The sequence below is a fragment of the Solanum verrucosum genome, unplaced genomic scaffold (genome assembly GCF_900185275.1).
Source record: "Solanum verrucosum unplaced genomic scaffold, falcon-dt-bn FXZP01000252.1, whole genome shotgun sequence".
Taxonomy (NCBI): Eukaryota; Viridiplantae; Streptophyta; class Magnoliopsida; order Solanales; family Solanaceae; genus Solanum; species Solanum verrucosum.
In genome coordinates this window covers 2,400,756-2,422,240 of record NW_026019988.1, presented here as the reverse complement: position 1 = coordinate 2,422,240, position 21,485 = coordinate 2,400,756, and the positions used below count along the sequence as shown (strand labels likewise).

The 21,485-nt window shown below is 33.7% G+C and overlaps 2 protein-coding genes across 2 annotated transcripts; both read left to right on the top strand.

Moving 5' to 3' along the window:
- The first annotated feature begins 8,925 nt into the window (after window positions 1–8,925).
- On the top strand, window positions 8,926–10,599 carry LOC125818857 (uncharacterized). The gene has a single exon (XM_049498373.1). It carries the CDS (start codon window positions 8,926–8,928, stop codon window positions 10,597–10,599), a length of 1,674 nt encoding a protein of 557 aa, XP_049354330.1.
- Window positions 10,600–12,579: 1,980 nt separating this feature from the next.
- On the top strand, window positions 12,580–14,392 carry LOC125818855 (uncharacterized). The gene is made up of 6 exons (XM_049498371.1): window positions 12,580–13,061; window positions 13,162–13,174; window positions 13,379–13,660; window positions 13,756–13,875; window positions 13,962–14,320; window positions 14,365–14,392. Exons 1-6 carry the CDS (start codon window positions 12,580–12,582, stop codon window positions 14,390–14,392), a joined length of 1,284 nt encoding a protein of 427 aa, XP_049354328.1.
- Window positions 14,393–21,485: the final 7,093 nt, after the last annotated feature.

Here is a 21,485-nt window from a genome sequence, read left to right as displayed (position 1 = left end):
AGGTTTCTATTTCACTTTCTTCTAATCTTTTTGTCATGTATCGAAACTACGTCTTGACCTGATTCCCACGGCGGGATACGTAGGAAATCCACATCGGATTTGGTCTTTTAGTAAGTTTTGCAAAATTTCCTTTCTATGTAATATGAACTACGCTTGGCCTGATACCCTCGGTGGGATACGTAGGCGGCCTATATCGGCTTCGGTCACTTTATTAGAATTTTTTTTTCTTTTTTTTCTTCTTTTCTTTCTTTGTATGTAGCGAACTACGTATGGCCTGATTCCTTTTGGATACGTAGGCAACCCGAAGAGGGTTCGGCCCCTTTATTTCATTTTTAATTGTATCCTTAGGTTATGTTTGGCTTGGTGTTTTGATAGAATAATGTGCAGCCTATAGAAGATTTGGTATCATCGTGACCAAAAGACGACGTATCTCTTTCGCCAAAACTGGGACAATTTTTAAGGGGCATCACTGCAAGAAGATATCAAGATATTTGAAGAGTATATGGTCAATCGAATCATCCGACAGAGGAAAGATTTCAGATAAAGGACGTTCGCTTTGTTTCATGACATGTCACAATTTAAAGTTCGACAAAATTCTTGCTATATATACATACATAATTTTATCTTATTTCAAATATGATTTTCAATCAAATGTTTCCTTTTTATTTATTTTCTTGTTATTCATTTAACCATGATTTAGAACGGACGGAGGTTATGAGTCCAAGCAAAGTTGGAAGAAAGAAGTATGAAAAGGGACCTTCAAAGTCAACGCGAATCAACCTCCCCCAAAACTTATAATTTTTCTTTGAGTGAAGGTTTGTCTGGATTAATAGAAGCTGAAAAGTCAATAACATCTATAGCATCGAAAGGACTATATGTCGAGTGGTTTGAATTACTTATAAATTTATGATTCGAAGACTTATAAGTAAGGATTTATAAATTTTCAATTGTGTTGATAGCAAAAACTATTTAATAAAACATTGCACATGATTTTGCTCTACACAAATGCCTTTAAATGCACTGCACAAATGCTTTCAGATATTTCCAAGCGCACTGCACCTTTGCTTCGAGATATATTTCAAAAGCACCACACAATTGCTTTCGGATTTTTCGCATGCATGCTTTCAAATACTTTATACGCACTGCACAAATGCTTTCAGATGCACCGCACAAATGCTTTGCACAGATGCATATTTCCAAATGCACTGCACAAATGCCTTCAATTGTTTTCAAACGCACTGCACAAATGCTTCTAAATATTTTCAAATGCTTTATATTTCGCACAAAGGCATATTTTCAAATGCACAAATACTTTCAAGTATTTTAAAAAGGAATCCCACATTGCTTTATCGCTTTTCTAATGCATTGCACAAATATTTTCAGTTGATTGCACATATGTTTTCAAATATTACTGCACAAATGTTTTACCAGTCTGTATTGCTTTCAATGACCTCCTTTTCACAAACCACCTGACTTAAAAAGTCTCATTTTTAAATCATTTGGCTAAAAGCCTCATATACATAATTTATTTGGTTAAGGCCTCATTTTCATTAATCATCGCTAAGAAGCATCATTTCTCATGAATCATCGGCCTTAAAACCGTTTTAATAAATTTTGCAAGATTTCATCTCATTAAGTCATTTCGGCTTGCAAGGCTGCATTTTCATAAATTCACACCCAGGAGGTGTTATTTCCATATGTTTATCGCACCATGCTTTTTGTTTAATATTATTAACTATTTTGTCAAGTTTGAGTTCTGCAGGAGTTTTAGCACAACGTGGAACTTTATCTAAGCAGTGAATTGGGGCAATTTGTTGAGAAAGTTCATCTTTCCAACAAAGGTCAAAGGTCTACCTTGAACTATACTCGACACCAATCTTGAATACTCTCCTAGATCACAATACCAATAACATCATAGTTTAATACTGGGGCGATTTTTTTTTAAGCTTGCGACTACCTTGTTTTCAAATCCTATATCTCATCAGTTATACAATGTTCATATTGTCTCATACTCTCTCAAGGTCTTATTTGTTGGTCGGGACAAAATTGGCTATTACGTCAACTTCTTTGCCCAAAAACTCTTACATCGTCTCTGGTCAAAGAGGGACAAGTTGTTGACACCCAATTTTGACCATTCTTTCTTCTAATTTATCATTTTCGAGCTTCTAATTTGATAACATATAAAATAATCCTTTTTCACAACTATTTTTACTATTACAACTATTTATCTATTTAAAATTATACGTTTATTGTCGAGATGATTGTTATCACTTTCTATACCTCTTTTCTTAAATAATCAATTGTCGTCATCTTATTTCTAGCCTCGTATTTATTAAATTAATTTAAGTCAATATTTTGCACATATATTTTATATTAGCTATGTTTTATTACGTAAATTATTAGTTGTCATCTTATGGTATATTTTATATTAATTATAAAGTAAGAAGCCCAAAATAATTTAAAAGAAGAAAGGAAAAGGCTAAGAAATTCGGCCCAAAACCCCTCAAATTAGCCCAAACCATCTTTCAACCCATATAATTTCCTTCTAAATATCTCTGAAAAGCCCATTATCCCCTGGGAAACATAATTTTCAAAATTTTCAACCCAGTAGTCGTGTCTTGTCTTGTCTTGTCTCTCTTCCACCTTCCATTTTTAGAGAAATACAACAAAAACTTGTCAGCCATGGACATGGCTCAACTACTCTATTCTCATGTCAAGCACGCAACGTTCAAAATTCAAACGGGTGTCTTGACTAGAGTTTAGAAAAATCCCGCTCAAAATCGCTAACCCTATCATTTCTTGTCCTATAAATAAGTGGTCTTGACATTCATATTGAGGCAAATTTTTCAGCCTCCATGGAAGCCTTGGCAGCATCCATTTTTTAGAAGCCTTTTCATGTCCCCATAGCACTATTTTAACTACTATTTTCTTCTCTAAAATATTGCCTTTACATCCTCTTTCGATCTCGACCGAAACTCAAGTTTCAAGCTTGTTCGAGTTTGTCATTGTTCGAATATAGACACTTGATCGCAGCAGCCCCGTTCACTGCCCTATAGCAGGTGACATTCTCTTCTTTTTCCTCTGTTTTGTTTCTGTGGGAAAACGTTATGTTACTCTAAGAAATTTATATGTAGAGAAATTCTTGCCTAGTTTAGCTATATTCAAAGTTATGTGGAAACTGTATTTATGTTTTTCATTTGAAAATCTAAATTCATTTCTTCTCTATTTTTTATGTTTTAGACATTATGAATAAAAGGAGATGGTTGTGTTTATAGTATATATGCATCAGTTCTTGCTCCAGGTTGCTGATCATTTGATATATCTATGCATTCCTATGTAAAAACGTGTAGATCATATTATTATTTTTTCTTAAAATATAAACTCTAATTGTGGGTACACTACAGTAGCTTCGCACCCTGTATCTTATAAGTTTTACATTTCTCTCAAATTCTACTAGAACTAATTTTATTTAGTTTGCTATTATTATATGTTGATGTTAAAAACGGATTTGTATCCCTTTTTGAGATTTATACAGATCAGAAATTGTTTTCACCTCATTTACTAGACCTTGAATTTAAAGAATGGGTTAGCTCTATAACTAGATATTTGTTAATGACTTAGTTTCATAATTGGATTTATATGAGTTGTGTTGTTGCTGTTTCATTCCCAGTTAAATGATTTATCTTGTGTGCTTATATGTTAAAGTTTCAATGTTGATATTTTCCTGTGTATAACAAACATGCTTAACGACGATGACGATAGTCTCTGTTCTAATTATAAATATATAAAAAAAAAGGTTAGCAACTAGGTGCTCCCTTATTAAAAGTCACGACTGTAAACATTCCTGTGCAACTTACTTTTTGCATACAAGTACTAATTTATGTTTTGTGCTCTTTTGTTAATTATATTGTGTATGTATTTTGTTTTATTTTTAAGTAATAGCATTACAACATGTATAAATCTTGAAAACTTATGGCATAAGTATTTTTTTTAATTCAAGTCTTTAACGACTAGTTCGTTTGTAGCTCAAGTAGAAGGGATTGTGTATTATTATTATTATTATTATTATTATTTTTGTGCTTTAAAGGCGTCGTAATAGTTTTCTTTGAGATTTGTTCCGCATTTGCAAGTTTTCATGTTTTGGATGGTATGTTCGTTATGCTATTTAACTCAATTATATTTCTAGTTTATTCAATATCGAGCGAGGTTTAATTGTCTTACTAATTCTCTTTACTTCTTTTATTTGCATGAACACTTCGGGAGCTAAATGGAGTCTTCATGAAAGACTCTTACCGCCGTATAGTCTCATGCTATCGCTAGACTATGAAAATGTGCATCCACTCTTTTACTTTGTGTCTCTCATGTCCTCAAGACTCATCCAGTAGCAAGGAAATCTGGAAAATGTTCCTTTACAAATTTCCTAGTTATTTGTTGTTATGTTGCTGTTGTTAATGTTATTTGTGGATATATGTGTTATGTGATATTTCTTACACTTTGATTGCTTGTCTAGGTGTAAAAGAAAAAATAAAATTCATTAGTTAATAGACAACTATTTTAGCTTTTGTTTACTTATTTTTTTTGCCTTCAACATCGACCGGTTTTTTTTTTTAAGAAAAGAAAACCTTTTAAGGATCTTAAATGTATCCTTTAATCTTTAAGTGTTTTCTTTGTTTAAAAATTGGTAATTTTTTTCTTTTTTCGTTGAAATTTTTCAACTGCAAATGTCTTAAAAGGTGCTTTAAGTCCTTACAGTGCTACTACAAACACAAATCTTTTTTATTATTTTCAGATCTTTAGCAATAAATTTTGGTTCAAACAAAGTTACTTCAAACAAATGATTTTCTTTTACTAAAGATTTGTCGTTCTATTTTAAACTCTAAAGAGTCTTTCCAGTGCATAATGTGTTATTGATTTCAAGGTGTAAACAATATTTTTTAAAGGCATGCATATTGACTTCATATATAGAGACTTTTCTTTTAGTACATTTTGGTACCAAACTTTGTACAAACAATTGTCATTTAAAACAAATGATTATCTATTTTATTTTATTTTCAGAAAAAAAATAAAATGTAAGTTCATTCTTTCAAAATATAAAAGAGTTTTTTTTTAATGTTAAAATGTTTTTTCCAACTCATGTTTTTTTTAATTCTTTAGCACTAATTTTTAGTTTAATTAATTAACCTATGTTTTGCTGGTTAACTGTTTTTAACAGATTTTAAAGGAAGCCTGACACCATCCCTTTAGGATAATTAGAACTCTTATCTAGAATTACATAGGTTTAGTAGACCATTTAATTGAAGTCATTTTAGTATTACTTAGTTAAATATTTAGGTGTCCTAATTCACCATAATTAAATTAGGTGGCGACTTCTTAAGTTATTTAATTTGGAAATCACCAATATGTTGTACACGTTTTGACCTCAAGTTAAAATGGGGTATAACAAGTCTTACTCCTAAAGTCTAACTCTCAAAACCTAAGTCAACTTTCACTCCCCACCCCTGACCCACCCTCGACCCACCCCTATCGGCGCCGATCCCCACCCATCCCCGACCGGCGCCACGCCACCATCCCCGACTGCCGCCACGCCACCATCCCCGATCGCCGCCACGCCACCTTCGCAACAGCAGAGGAAGGTCGCGGCAGCTGCAGAGGAAGTCACGCCCAGCAGCAGGAGGTCGTGCACCTCCATCCCTACCGGTGCTGCCTCCATCCCGACCGGCGCCGCCTCCATCTCGACTAGCGCCTCCATCCCCGACCTTCTTACTGAAGGTGAATTTTTAGAATTTCTATTTAGTTGAAGTATCTCAAAATTAGAGTACTAATATACTTAGTTTTATTGATTGTTAGTTTTATTGATTGTTAGTTAGTAAGTGAATGGTTTAGGGTTTTTGATTGTTAGTTTGAATTAGGGATTATTTGATTGTTAGTTTGTGTTTGTTGATTGTGAATTGAAAATTTTAATGTTAGGGTTAGTTTGAATTAGGGTATCTTAGGATTTGTTTGAAATTCGGTATTTCTTAAGTTAATTAGTTTGATTTTGGAATTGTAAGATTAGATTGAATTAGGGTATTTAAGGAGTTGTTTGAACTTGGGTATTATTTGAGTTAGTTTGAATTATTATTGAGATTTTAGGACTAATAGTTTGAATTTGGGATTAGGAATAACTAGCTAATTTGAATTTAGCATTTTAGTACTAGTTAGATTATGGGATTTTAGGGCTAGTTTGAATTTGTGATTTTAAGATTAGTTTGAATTTTGATTTTAGGGCTAGTTTGAATTTGTGATTTTAAGATTAGTTTGAATTTTGATTTTAGGGCTAGTTTGAATTTGTGATTGTAAGATTAGTTTGAATTTTGAATTTAGGACTAGTTTGAATTATTATTGAGATTTTAGGATTACTAATAGTTTGAATTTGGGATTTTAGCACTATAGTTTGATTTTTGAATTCTAGGAGTACTTTCAATTTGTGATTTTGAGACTAGTTTGAATTTGGAATTTAGGACTAATAGTTTGAATTATATTTGATATTTTAGGACTAATTAATAGTTTGAAGTTGGGACACTAGCTAGCTAGTTTGAATTTAGAATTTTAGGGATTTGAATTACAACTTAATTAGAACTTATAATTAATTATAACTTGAATTTACTATAAATTGAACTTAATTAGGAATATGAACTTGAAATTAGAACTTGAACTTGGAACTAATTAGCTTGAATATATAACTAATTAAGTTTAGAAATTAGATATGAACTTGAATTGAAACTTGAACTTATTAAAACTTGAATATATATATATATATATATATATATATATAACTAATATTCTTGGATATGAAGTTTATATTTAACTAATTTAAGAACTTTTCGTGCTAGGCAATTGAGGAAGCTCAACATCTAAAAAAGTTGATACAAGACTATATTGCTTCTTTCATCAAAGTTGGAGATAAGGTTGGTGCTTCTAAATTTCTTAAGTTAAAGTACAACTGTTTTCAGTAATGTGTTTGTGTCCATCTAGTATTAATTCTTAACTTCAATTTTGTGATAATTTTTTTGTGTCCATCGAGTGTTTGTTAAGCATAAGTACCAACACTAGTTGATCCTATAGATGACAAAATTGATTTTCTTGCAAGATCGATTTGTGTCCATCTAGTGTTGACACTTAGCTTTAAATTTAGAAATAATATATTTGTTATGTTGTTTAAATAAGTTAAAATGAATAATGTTGGTTTAGTTAGTGAATTTAGTTGTTGGAATTAAGTCAAAACTAATGTAGTTAAAGTTGAAAAGTTGTTATGTTGTTTAAATAAGTTAAAATAAATAATGTCGGTTTAGTTAGTGAATTTAGTTGTTGAAATTAAGTCAAAACTAATGTAGTTAAGTTCAAAAGTTGTTATGTTGTTTAAATAAGTTAAAATAAATAATGTCGGTTTAGTTAGTGAATTTAGTTGTTGGAACTAAGTCAAAACTAAACTAGGTAAAGTTAAAAAGTTGTTATGTTGTTTAAATAAGTTAAAATAAATAATGTCGGTTTAGTTAGTGAATTTAGTTATTGGAATTAAGTCAAAACTAATGTAGTTAAAGTTCAAAAGTTGTTATGTTGTTTAAATAAGTTAAAATAAATAATGTCGGTTTAGTTAGTGAATTTAGTTGTTGGAATTAAGTCAAAACTAATGTAGTTAAAGTTAAAAAGTTGTTATGTTGTTTCAATAAGTTAAAATGAATAATGTCGGTTTAGTTAGTGAATTTAGTTGTTGGAATTAAGTCAAAACTAATGTAGTTAAAGTTCAAAAGTTGTTATGTTGTTTAAATAAGTTAAAATAAATAATGTCGATTTAGTTAGTGAATTTAGTTGTTGGAATTAAGTCAAAACTAATGTAGTTAAAGTTCAAAAGTTGTTATGTTGTTTAAATAAGTTAAAATAAATAATGTCGGTTTAGTTAGTGAATTTAGTTGTTGGAACTAAGTCAAAACTAAACTAGGTAAAGTTAAAAAGTTGTTATGTTGTTTAAATAAGTTAAAATGAATAATGTCGGTTTAGTTAGTGAATTTAGTTGTTGGAACTAAGTCAAAACTAAACTAGGTAAAGTTAAAAAGTTGTTATGTTGTTTAAATCAGTTAAAATGAATAATGTCGGTCTAGTTAGTGAATTTAGTTGTTGGAACTAAGTCAAAACTAAACTAGGTAAAGTTAAAAAGTTGATATGTTGTTTAAATAAGTTAAAATGAAAAATGTCGGTTTAGTTAGTGAATTTAGTTGTTGGAATTAAGTCAAAACTAATGTAGTTAAAGTTCAAAAGTTGTTATGTTGTTTAAATAAGTTAAAATAAATAATGTCGGTTTAGTTAGTGAATTTAGTTGTTGGAATTAAGTCAAAACTAATGTAGTTAAAGTTCAAAAGTTGTTATGTTGTTTAAATAAGTTAAAATAAATAATGTCGGTTTAGTTAGTGAATTTAGTTGTTGGAATTAAGTCAAAACTAATGTAGTTAAAGTTCAAAAGTTGTTATGTTGTTTAAATAAGTTAAAATAAATAATGTCGGTTTAGTTAGTGAATTTAGTTGTTGGAATTAAGTCAAAACTAATGTAGTTAAAGTTCAAAAGTTGTTATGTTGTTTAAATAAGTTAAAATAAATATGTCAAAACTAGTTAGACTTAGAAAGTGGTTAAGTTGTTTAAATAAATTCAAATGTTATTTAGTTGATGGAATTAAAATTATCATTATTGTTTGTGTAGATGAATCCTGATCGTAGTTGGATGTATAATAGAAACAATCCTGGTCGAGCGGGTATGATTCCAGAATTTGCAGAAGGTGTCACTAGATTTATAAATCATGCAATGACACTTGATGATTTTTTAAATTCAAGATTGATTAGGTGTCTGTGTGTTAATTGTGAAAATGTGAGATATCATACAACAGAGACTGTTGCTATGCATCTTATGATGAATGGATTCAAAACAGGGTATACAGTTTGGACTAGCCATGGTGAGGTTGAAAGTGACACTATGTTTAATAACTTTGTTGTCGGTGAAAGTAGTAGATCTACCGAGCATAATTATTTCCAAGGTTCTAGAATGTCATATATGATTAATGATGCTTTTGGGATGCATTCTAATTTTGAACAAGGAGAAAATGTAGAAGAAGCTCCTAATGAAAAAGCAAACATCTTTTATGAACAATTGCGTGATTGTAGTAGTCCTTTGTTCAACGGGAGTCAACACTCTAAATTGTCTGTTACAGTTAGATTGTTAAGTATCAAATCTGACAATAATATTTCTCAAGGAGCAATGGACTCTATGATAGAACTTATGAAGGAATTAGTTGATCCCAATGTAGAGATTCCTGATTCTTATTATAAAGCAAATGCATTGGTGTCTAAGTTAGGACTCTCCTCGATAAGAATTGATTGTTATGAAAAAGGTTGCATGTTATACTTTAAGGAGGATGTCAATCTAGAGTCTTGTAAGTTTTGTAGTCACCCTCGCTATAAGATTGATTCTACCGGAAAAAAACTTGTTATTAATGCGATGCATTATTTACCTCTTATACCAAGATTGAAAAGGTTGTATGCATCAAATAGCTCTGCTCCTCATATGAGATGGCACCGTGAAAATAGAAGGCCATCTGGTGTCATGTGTCATCCATCTGACGGAGAGGCTTGGAAACATTTTGATAGAACTTATCCAGATTTTGCTGCTGAACCAAGGAATGTTAGGCTAGGCTTGTGTGCGGATGGTTTCACCCCTTTTTCAGTTGGGGCTACACCATATTCTTGCTGGCCTGTGTTTATTACACCGTATAATCTTCCACCTGAGATGTGTATGACAAGTCCATATATATTTCTGAATTGTGTCATTCCTGGTCTGAGTAATCCAAAAAGCAAGATTGATGTGTACTTACAACCTTTGATTGATGAGTTGAAATTGTTGTGGTCTGAGGGGGTAGAAACATGGGACATTTCTCGTAAACAAAATTTCAACATGCGTGCTACTTTAATGTGGACTATTAATGATTTTCCTGCCTATGGAATGCTATCTGGATGGATGACAGCTGGAAAGTTAACATGTCCCTACTGTATGGAAGATACTAAATCATTCACATTAAAACATGGCCGAAAGAATTCATGGTTTGATTGTCATCGTCGGTTCTTGCCACGTGATCATGAGTTTAGGAGAAAGAAATATGCATTTAAAAAGAATAAAACTGAACGAGATGGTCCACCACCAATATTAACGGGTGATGATATTTGGGAAAGGGTTCAAAATTTTCCAAAGGTAACTGAGGAACCATCGTACAAATTTGATGGGTATGGTGTTGCACATAATTGGACTAAACAGAGTATATTTTGGGAGTTACCTTATTGCAAAGATAATTTGCTTAGACATAATCTCGATGTCATGCATATTGAAAAGAATTATTTTGATAATCTGTTCAACACTGTAATGGATGTAACTGGCAAGACAAAAGATAATGTTAAGGCTAGACTTGACTTACCAGAACATTGTAGACGACTGGAGTTGCATTTACAGGAGTCTGCCAACAACAAGTTACTTAAGCCTAAGGCTAGTTATTCATTCACAATGGAACATAAGAGAAATTTGTGAGTGGGTGGAAAGCTTGAAAATGCCAGATGGATATGCCTCAAATTTGGGAAAGAGGGTTGACATTGAGCGTGGAATATTACATGGGATGAAAAGTCTCGACTGTCATGTTTTTATGGAACAATTCCTTCTGATTGCTTTTTGTGGATTGCCTGAAAACATATGAAAACCGATGGCTGAAATCAGTTTGTTCTTCAAAGACTTGTGTTCCAGCACATTGAGAGTAGAGAATCTGGTTGAGATGGCCAAAAATATAGTTGTTATTAGTAATAAGTTGGAGAAGATTCTTCCACCTGGGTTCTTTGATGTGATGGAACATCTTCCTATTCACCTTGTTCATGAAGCTCTACTGGGAGGTCCAGTTCAATATAAGTGGATGTATCCTTTTGAGCGGTAAGTAACTATAACACATTTATTCTTATTTCATAAATCGTTAATATATCTTTTGAAATTATATATCTAATATAAAATTTTACAGGAGCATTGGCAAGTCTAAAAGGGGTATTAAGAATAAACATAGGGTGGAGGGCTGTATGGCTCAAGTATATCTAGCTAAAGAAAGATTCCACTTTTGTTCTTACTACTTTGATGATTATGTGTCGTGTTTTAGAAACAGACCTAATCGACATGATGTTACTGGGAATGATCCTGCAGTACAATCATTATCAATCTTCAACCAACCGGGTAAGGGTTCAAAAAAGCGTACATTGCACAAACTTACCGAAAAGGAGAAAAAATCTGCAGAGCTTCATGTCTTGTTGAATTGTCCAGAAGTCCAACCCTTCTTAGAGTAAGAAAATTAAATATGTAAACAACATATATTCAACTCCGATTTTATTAAGGAAACTAACTGTATTTTCAATGTGATTCTACAGTTATTTTGTGAGCCAATATGGTCATGATCAAGTGTTTCCATCATTTATAACGTGGTATACTAATTGGGTAAGTGTTGTAATATATACACCTATTAAGAGATTAGTGTACTCTTCTTTCTACTAACATTGCTTTTAATTTACTAATTATATATAGGTCTACAATTCAGAAAATGTCGCCACATTTGATCAATTTTTCAAGGATATTTCTTGGGGACCGATTACAGTTCACACAATGTCCCAATATAACGTAAATGGTTTTAAATTTGCCATAGAGAAATACTCAAATAATAAGAAAACTAATAATAGTGGTGTTTGGGTTAAAGGTGATAATGGAAATCAAAATGAGAATGTTGATTATTTTGGCGTCCTACAGGAGATTGTAGAGTTGGAGTATTCGGGTTGGCCAATCAAAAGAATAGTACTTTTCCAATGCAAGTGGTTTGATCCAACTTCAAGAGGTACGAGGGAGCTTAAGCAGCATAATATCATTGAAGTCAAGCACACTAGGAAGTATAAGGCTTATGATCCTTTTATTATTGCACAAAATGCTAAGCAAGTGTACTATGCTCCTTATCCGTTGCGTAGGGATAAGTCTGATTGGTGGGTTGTAATCAAAACAAAACCGATGGGGCGAGTGGAAGTTGAGAATGAATTGGGTGTTGCATATCAAAATGAAATATCAAGTGTTCATCAAGTAGTGGATGCTGAGTTAGAAATGAATTTGGAGCATCCTGATCACATATTAGAAGAAGTTAATAGAGAAGAGTTAGATATGCCAACAAATATGGAGGAGGATGAGGTGGACACTTTTGAAGAAGATGAATGGATAGATGAGGAGGAAACTTCCGAAGATGATGCATGTGAATAGATAGATGATGAAGAAACTTCCGAAGAGGATGAATAACAATTTGTATGTTTAGTTGGTGGATTTTTAGCTATTCGTATTTGAGTATACTTTATATTTTAGTAGTTTTAACGTTTGTTCGACATTGTGAAAGACTATTTGGATTAAGCCTTATGTTATGATAACTTTGTTTGATATATTTGTTCGACATTGTGACATTATTTTGTACTACTTTGTTTTAATCTTTATATTTATTTGATATAGATGGTAGATAAAGACAAGGGTAAATCAAAAAAATCCGCTAATCCGAAAAAGAAATTTAAGGCCAATGCTATGAGAAGGCCCACTGGGGTCGTTATATCTGATGAGCCCTCTCGAGTTAATATTTCAAAAAGAGCCTCAGTTTCAACTACTCACTCGACACACCAATCACATGATGCCTCTACTCATATGGCTCCACAATCTAGTTATACTATATCTACACCCACTGTGGTACCTAGTTCGGGTTACCAAACATTGCAGGGCTATTCACATCTTGGTCGTGGGTCTAACATACCATCAGCTAGTGCTAGTCAGTGCAATAGTTTGAATACTAGTAGTGGATCAATTGGACTTTCCAATCATCATATTGAATCCAATGGCTCAGAGCCTAATACTCCCACCACCCAGCACTCAGATGCACATGGTCCTCAGCCAGGCGATAGAGACAATTTTCGGAGACTCGACATCGAGCCATTAGGATACAAGTATGATTTAATTATGTTTCATCTTTCATTTATCTATTTATATTTTAATTGATTGATTATTTTTTGTTTACTCTACTTCGTCAATGAACTCGTATTTCAGCTTACGTCCGGATGTGGGTATGGCAAAGATTATTTTAAAGTGCATCGGAACTCACTATAATGGTATGTATCTGAATTGGAGTTCGATTCCACTTAACGTCCAAGGGCAAATGTTCAATGAATTTTAGGTAAGAATATATATAAATTAAATTCATATCATATACATTTAAATTCTCTAGTCATTTGAACAATAAATATTTAGTAATTTTTTATTACAGAAATATTATGTATGGGCTCCCGAACACGAGGATGACGTTCAAGTGAACTTCAAGCTTAAAGCTTCAAAGTTGCTTTATAGCACATTTTGTGATTGTCGAAGAGAAAACATAATGCCTAAGTTTATGTTTCCGGATCGATGGGCTTTGTTACTGAAACATTTGAGTACTGATGAAACATTTAAAAAGAGGAGTGAGATTGGGAAAATGGCTCGCGCATCAGAAAAAAGAGGCTCTTTGCACACTGGTGGAGCTATTAGCCAGGTTACTAGGAAGGAAAGAATGGTATACTTTCTTAATTTAGTAAAATATTTTTTTTCTTTTTTGATAAGTACTTTTTAGAGTTTAATGAGATCAAATTCTATATATGTTATTTGCAGGAAAAAGAGTTGGGTAGGCCGGTAGCTGTACCAGAGATGTTCAAGGTTACTCACGTCAAGAAGAGTGCGAACCCCATAGAAGAAGAAAGATGGATTGAGCCACGTGCTCAAGAGACATATGTAAGAACTCCATTCAAACTAATTTTTTTTTCTTTTCCTTGTATATATTACATTCTTATTCGTAGAGTTCTTTGTTTAAATTACAGGATAGGTATATACGAATATCTCAGGAATATCGTAGTACTCTACCTCTTGAGAGTCAGGACAGACCATTTACACAAGAAGAAAACGAGAATCTTTGGAAACATAGTGCTGGTGAACCGATTAGAGGTTCAGTCTACAGCTATCCAGAAAAGGCATATCAGAAGAAGAAGTCTTGGTATTGTGGTTCATCATCCTCAAGCTTTGATGGTGGGGATAGAGAGACAATATCTGCAATGGAGAGTAAGATAGCTTATCTCAATGCCGAGCTTACTGCTGTAGCCGAAAGAGAGAAGAAGAGAGAAGAAAGAGAGAAGAAGAGAGAGGAGGAGATTGCGGCAGCAAAGGAGGTAGAGAACAAGAGGTATGCAGCGCTTCAAGCCCAACTAACTTTTCTTTTTGAATCAGGAAATATTCTTCCTCCATGTCCGGCTAGCAGTAATGGATCTGATTAGGAGGGTGATGAGAATGATAAGTCTGATAAGGAAAGTGAGGGTGATGAGAATGGTAAGTCTGATAAGGAGAGTGAGGGTGATGAGGAGTAGTTGTATCTATTTGACATTTTAGACTTCTATATTTTTGGAATTGTTTAATTTGATCGTATTTTAGTTTATTTTGAAGTTGGATGAAGTTTATTTTGAAATAGTTTAATGTATATGTTGAAAATATTGTGTTGTTTTGGTTGGATGAAGTTTATTTGGCTTTGGATTGTTTTGGTTGGATGAATTTTATTTGGCTTTGGGTTGTTTTGGTTGGATGAAGTTTATTTGGCTTTGGGTTGTTTTGGTATAAATATGCAGGTGGGCAACTAAAAATTGCAGCAATTTGCTGCCTGTTTTGCAGCAGAAAACCGACCTTCGGAGGTCGGAATTTCAACATTACAAAAATAAAAATATCGACCTCCGGAGGTCGGAATTTCAACATTACAAAAATAAAAATACCGACCTCCGGAGGTCGGAATTTCAACATTACAAAAATAAAAATGCCAACCTCCGGAGGTCGGAATTTCAACATTACAAAAATAAAAATACCGACCTCCGGAGGTCGGAATGAATATTCTGACATAAAATAAAAACCGACCTCCGGAGGTCGGAATGAATATTCTGACATAAAATAAAAACCGACCTCGAGAGGTCAGTAAATACTGACCTAGAGAGGTCGGTATTGAATAGCGACCAAGCTTTTTCCGACCTAAGCTGGGATGTCGGTTTTAGGTCGGTATTTCAGGGAATACCGACCTCCGGAGGTCGGTATTTATAGGTTGGTATTCACTGTTTTTTTAGTAGTGGCTATCCTCAATCTTCAAAAAAAAAATTATCATGACATAGCTCCTTAATAGTCTCAGGCATGTCGTCAAAGGTTTCTAATTCAATTTTCTCTTTACTAGAGTCACGATCCAAAGAAGTAGTAGTAATGTACGCAAGTGGCCAAGTCCATAAGGGATGCCACCATGGAAGCTGCTGTTCTGGAGATTGAGAACACTGAGGAAGGACAAATTGGCCAAAGACGGGGAAATTGTGCCTTGAAGTTGCAAATTAGGAAGAGTCAAGGCCACAACCCTTTGCCTCTTTGGAGTACAAGTGACACCAAACCAAGAGCAAAAAGAAGTATTTTTGGTCCAATTATTGGCCAAAAGATGATTGGGACTTGTAATAATAAGATTTTTGAAAGCTAGTAGAGCTCGCTGATCAGTCTCATTTGAGGAAGCAAATGATACATAAAGTTGAATTAGAAAGAGAAGAATCAATAAGAGAATGTTCTTCTTCATGATTGATTCAAAGCTTGATTTGTTTTTCAAATGTATTATAGCAACACTTATGTTCAGTTTATTGCAATAATAAATATATATAGTGATAGTACTACTTACTAGACAATAGTTATTTCATTGAAATTTCTTTTGGATTAATTTCGTGTTAGTTTCTACTGTCAATTCTAAATCCTATATACTCGTTGAAATTTCAAAGAAATTCATTTTTGTTTACTTGTTGAAATTTTGATTGATTGTCTTTCTACTTAAACTTTCAGCTTATTGATCATGAGGATCCAATTCCCTACATTGTAATCTCCATCTGCCCATTTAGCTTATGTGGATTCATGTACGTGAACACATACCACATTAGCTAGATCTGCCCCTAACGATATTACAACTTTCATTGAACATCTATTACCATTGCAATATCTGAGAGCAGAATATTCGATATATTATGTCTCAATCCCGAACAAGTGAGCAAAATTTATAGACAATAATGTAAAATTCAATTGCACCAACCAATTTATTAAAAGATGATACATTATCACTTTCGTACTACAACTAGGACATTTGATCCCAACCAACTGGTTATCATGTAATATGAATCTTTATCTCCTATATTCAGACAAGGATCCATGGGGGACTCACAGTCTATATACCACTCATAATCTCAACAACTCATCAACTTGCTACCTAGCTCATGGTCAAGGATATAAGTAAGATGTCACATTTTCTTCCTTAAAAAGATAGTATTTCTCTACTTTCTCATATTTCCATAAATAATGATATGCCGCATGAGGATAAATGCATCACAACATATAAAACACAAATGCATAATCAATTCATCAAGGATTTCAAATACTATTAGATTTCCAAATTCAGCAAGTCATGAAACATGTTCTCAAATGACAAGGATAAAGGTATATATGTGTCCACATGAACAACATAAATATTGCATCATTATAACTACTAATTTGTCCACGTGGGCACATATATATCTTTAAAATACACTATTTAATAGTGCAGGAGGTAAAAGACCCTCCACAAAGTTTGGTATCGTAACAACAATTTCGGCCAAAGTTGGAGTATTTTTCAAACCCTTTTCCCTTTTTATCATTAATTTTATATATAGTCATGTAGTTCCATTTCATTTTATCAAACTTAAAAAAATTTATTTACACTTTACATATCTTAACGTTTATCAAAAATGATTTTTTTCTAATAGTTTATTAATGTAATGCTTAACTACTCTTTTATTTGAATTATAATTTTATTGTGTCTATATATTAATAAATTATATATATTCAAATATTTAAAAACAAACAATCTTAATCATTTAGTGTTCAGATCTACAGAATCATTCAGATGTGCATTCAGATTCAAACGTCTTAATCTTAATGTATACAAATGAGGCTAAAGTGTTAAAATTATTATGAATGCTTATTGATTTCATAAAAAGTGCAAAATATGATCTAAATTTGTGACTACGTGATTGTTGATTGCTTAGGGTCGAATTAGTTAAAATATTATTTCATACAGTGATAATATTATATAAAATATACATTTTATGTCGATTTGAAATCGCCGAAATACAAATTACATAAGTCATTATCAAGTGCACAAAAATTATGATTGTTAATTATAAACCGTCGTTATATGTGAAATAAATCGCCAGGATCGTTCTGTTCTTTTGTAGTGCAAATGCCCCCCACAAAAATATCGTCACAACAAGAATGATTTTGGGGAGGTTGAAACACATGCTACAAATTGAATTTATAGTGGGGGTCTTTTACAACCTCCACACTTAAACCGCCATAAAAAGAATTATTTTGCGAAGGTGGCACAAACACCACAAATAGAATTTATAGAGGAGGTCTTTTGCAATTTCCACACTAAAACCACCATAAAATGAATTATTTTGCAGAGGTTAGCACAAACGCCACAAATTGAATGTGTAGTAGGGGTTTGTTATGACCCCTATAAATTAACCGCCACAATTTAGCAGTTTTTTGTAGTGATAATAGGTGAAACCATTTGAAAATCAGTCTTTACCACTTAGAAAGAATTTCTTTCATTTTTAAGATGTTCCAAAAATCAAGTCAAGCCCCTAACTCGGGCATCTCAATGCCAAATTAAGGATTGGTCACACAACCCCTCGCTCGAGCAATTACTCAGATATCACAGGTTTTCAGCAAAAATTAAAAGTATAACACAAGCTTCCACACATGCTAAGCATCACAAATAGTCGTCATACGAACAAATTAAGGAGGTCAACCATACCAACTTCTAAGACTCATACTACTACTCATTTCACAGTTGTCTTCCTAAGCAAGGTTAGTTACTCATCTCAGGCTAAGAAATGGATAGCCAAACTTACCTCAAAGGCCGAAATATCACGCGAACAACTCTATCAGAGCACCCTCCTCAGCCACACGATCACCCGAATAATCCTCAACTATCAATAATGGATATAGTTCATCAAAAGGATCCTAACGATACCCATAATGATATGATTAGGAATTACCGGAGGTAAAATAGTTCAAAAATTGTCACTCCCCGAGCCTACACCCTAGGCGAGATCGGCACCCGGAAATCATTGCTGGCCCCAAGCGAACCCTTGGCCTGGCTTTCTTAACTCAGCAGAAACTTAACTCAACAGAATAACTCAATACAAAGAAAGGTCATAAAATAACTCAACTCATAAAATCTGGCCAAAAAGGCAACTCGAGTCTCAAAATAGAATATAATATATATACATAGATGAGAGACTCAACACTAACTGACTGACTGTCTATGAAGCCTCTATATAATACTGAGATGGATGTTGGGACAGACCCCGCAACATCCTAATAAAACAAAACTTAAAAACACAAATAACCGAGTCCTCCGGAAAGCAAGGAGGCTCACCACTGACTCTGAAGTGCTCAACTGGATCAACGGCGTGCTGGATGCTGATCCTGGGTACCTGCTTCTGCATCGTCAAAAGATGCAGGCCAACTAGCATCAGTACATGGAATGTACGAGTATGAGAGTTGGACCGCTAAACAACAACTTAAGCTTGAAAGGGATACAAAAGAGAACTTACCTTGGCTTTGTACAACTCAAGAATAACTGAACTTAATATAAAGCAATGAGACACATGCACTATATATAGAGCTTTGTAAAACTATTTAAAACATGACGTAAAAATCATATTTATAATATCATGAAAATACCATGCTTCCTCTCAAAGTCTACTTGTGCAATGCATGAATGAAGTCCCATACCCCCATCCATACTAAGCAGAACTTATCGAGGAACCAAGCTCTTTCTACTGCTATGGGAGTTTCTCTAACCGATAACCACCACTATGAAACTAAGTGGTGATACAACGTTTTACCTCACGTTGCCCAAGGACCATCCTATACCTTGCCGTGATATAGGACCTTACTTTTGCTTAGTGGATCCGCTAGCTTAACTTTCTTGGTCATCTAAAAAGTATGACCCGAGAAATCCCATGTTTGGCTACATGGTTCTATGGGGGCTATGAGTTCTTTGAACGCTTCCCCAATTCGATGCTAAAGACTACTCCCAAAAATACTTTAGCTAATAAGTGTTTTAAACACATCTTTATTTAGTTGAGATAATTACTCAAAACTTAGCCCAAAGGTACTTGAAAACTCTTTCTAAAAAGAACATCTCAAAAACCATATTTTAATATGATCATTGATGACTCGGGATATTCATACTGCTTAAACATTGATGGTATATCTAGAGACCATACTGTTTAAACATTGATGACATACTCGATTTGTCATACTAATCATGTTTTAGAAACTCTTTTGCAAAACCCATCTTTTCTTTTTAAAAGAGATAGTACTCAAACTTCTCAAAACTCTTTTGGAAATCTCAGTTTCCTCTCAACTTAAATGTGAAAACACTTATAAACTTCTTTGGGAAATACTTAGTTCCCTAATTACTTTTGAGAAATGAACTCAATTCTTGACTCTTGACTTATCTCAAAACTCTTGACTTAACTGAAAACTCTTGACTTGACTTGAAACTCGATGCTCTTTACTTGACTTGAAACTTGAGACTCTTTACTTAGCTTGAAACTCTATACTTAACTTGGAACTCTATGCTTAACTCGGAACTTGGGCCTTAGAATGAAGTTAAAACGTTCAATGAAGACTCTTGAAAACTTTGAAGACTTGCTTTGACTTACTTAACTTCTAAGTTTGACTTCTAATTTCACTTGGCTTCTAACTTCACTTGATTTGGAAACTAACTTCACTTGACTTAGAAACTAACTTCACTTGAATTGGAAACTAACTTCACTCGAATTGGAATTATGAATTCAAGGTGTTTGATCACATGTTATGGAGGGATTCTTGATGTTTGGACGTACTTTGGAGTGTCGGAAACAACTATGAAACATAGGTATAACACCTAGGAACATGCATGAGAAAGTGGGGAAGGAATGGGAAAACTTGGCGCTCTGAGAGGCGCGGAGCGCCAGCCCTTGGAGCTCGGAAGGACTGCTGTGGCGCTCTGAGAGATGTGCCACGCTAGGGGTAAAACATCAGAACCCCTGTTGGGGCGCGCTGGCTGGTGCGACGCCCCAGCCTTTTCCCCCAAAAATCCGACTCTTCTCCTTCATTTTTCCAACTCTAAACCTCCTTAACTTCAAGGTTTCCAGCCCCAAACACTTAGAATCATAAATCCCTCAACATACAATAGATTTCAACTCACAAACACAACCGGAAACATGTCCCAAATCAACAAGAACTTCAACAACACAATTAACAACATCAACAACAACCAACAACTTCAACAACACAACCAATCTTTCCTCAATAATAAAAATGAGTTTGGTGTGTGGGGGGAAGGATCAACCCAACACTAAGAACTCACATACCTAAATAGGGATCACCCCTGATGAAATCTACGATGATCTCCTTGCTTGATCTTCCCTTTCTCCTCTTCTTCTCCTCTTCTTTCTCTCTTATCTCCCAAGCCCTAACTCTCACTCTTACTCTCACTCTTTAAAAAGGGAAAAAAATGATCCAAAAATCAGTCTAACACCTCAATATAACCCAAAGAAATGATTAGGGAAAAGACCAAAATGCCCTTAAAATTTCCGGACGGACTTCACTGCCAACTGCCCAAGGGCATAACTCGCTCATACAAACTCGGAATCAAGAAAACTCAGTGGCATTGGAAAGATCATTCCACAAGCTTCGCAAACATAACTGGAACTACTCCTAAGTAATCCTGAGCTAGGAGTTATGACTGCTCAAAGTTGGCCAAAAATTCATTATTTTCCATACTTAGCCAAAATTCTTTCCAAAAATGACTATTTTCGATTTTTAAGCTTCTTCATAGTTATTTCAACTTACCGGATGTTACAAAAATAACTTCAAAAATCGAATGGGTAAAACAAGATTTTTAGTTGAAAATCAAGTTCTGCAAGTCAAGAGGGATTCTGAAATCCTGGATACACCTCTGATTTCAATGTCATTTTCTTAAAATTTCTTTTGGAGCAATTTCGCGGTAGTTCTACGGTCAATTCTAAGTACTACTTTTTGAAATTTCAAAGAAATTAATTTTTTTATTATAGGCAAAGGAGAAGTAATAATTAAATGGCGGGAATCTTAATAGCTCAGTTGATTGTTTTTCTACTTAAACTTTCAGCTTATTAATGAGGATTCGATTCCCCACATTGTAATCCACATCGGCCCATCTAGCTTATGTGGATTCACGTGAACACATACCGCATTAGCTAGATCTTCCCCTGACC

Bases quoted from the DNA above. Each gene is read 5' to 3' on its own strand.
- LOC125818855 (XM_049498371.1), top strand. From the start codon at position 12,580: ATGGTAGATAAAGACAAGGGTAAATCAAAAAAATCCGCTAATCCGAAA. The intron at 13,661-13,755 runs GTATACTTTCTT...TGTTATTTGCAG, and splicing joins TTACTAGGAAGGAAAGAATG to GAAAAAGAGTTGGGTAGGCC. The intron at 13,876-13,961 runs GTAAGAACTCCA...TTTAAATTACAG, and splicing joins CACGTGCTCAAGAGACATAT to GATAGGTATATACGAATATC.
- LOC125818857 (XM_049498373.1), top strand. From the start codon at position 8,926: ATGCATCTTATGATGAATGGATTCAAAACAGGGTATACAGTTTGGACT.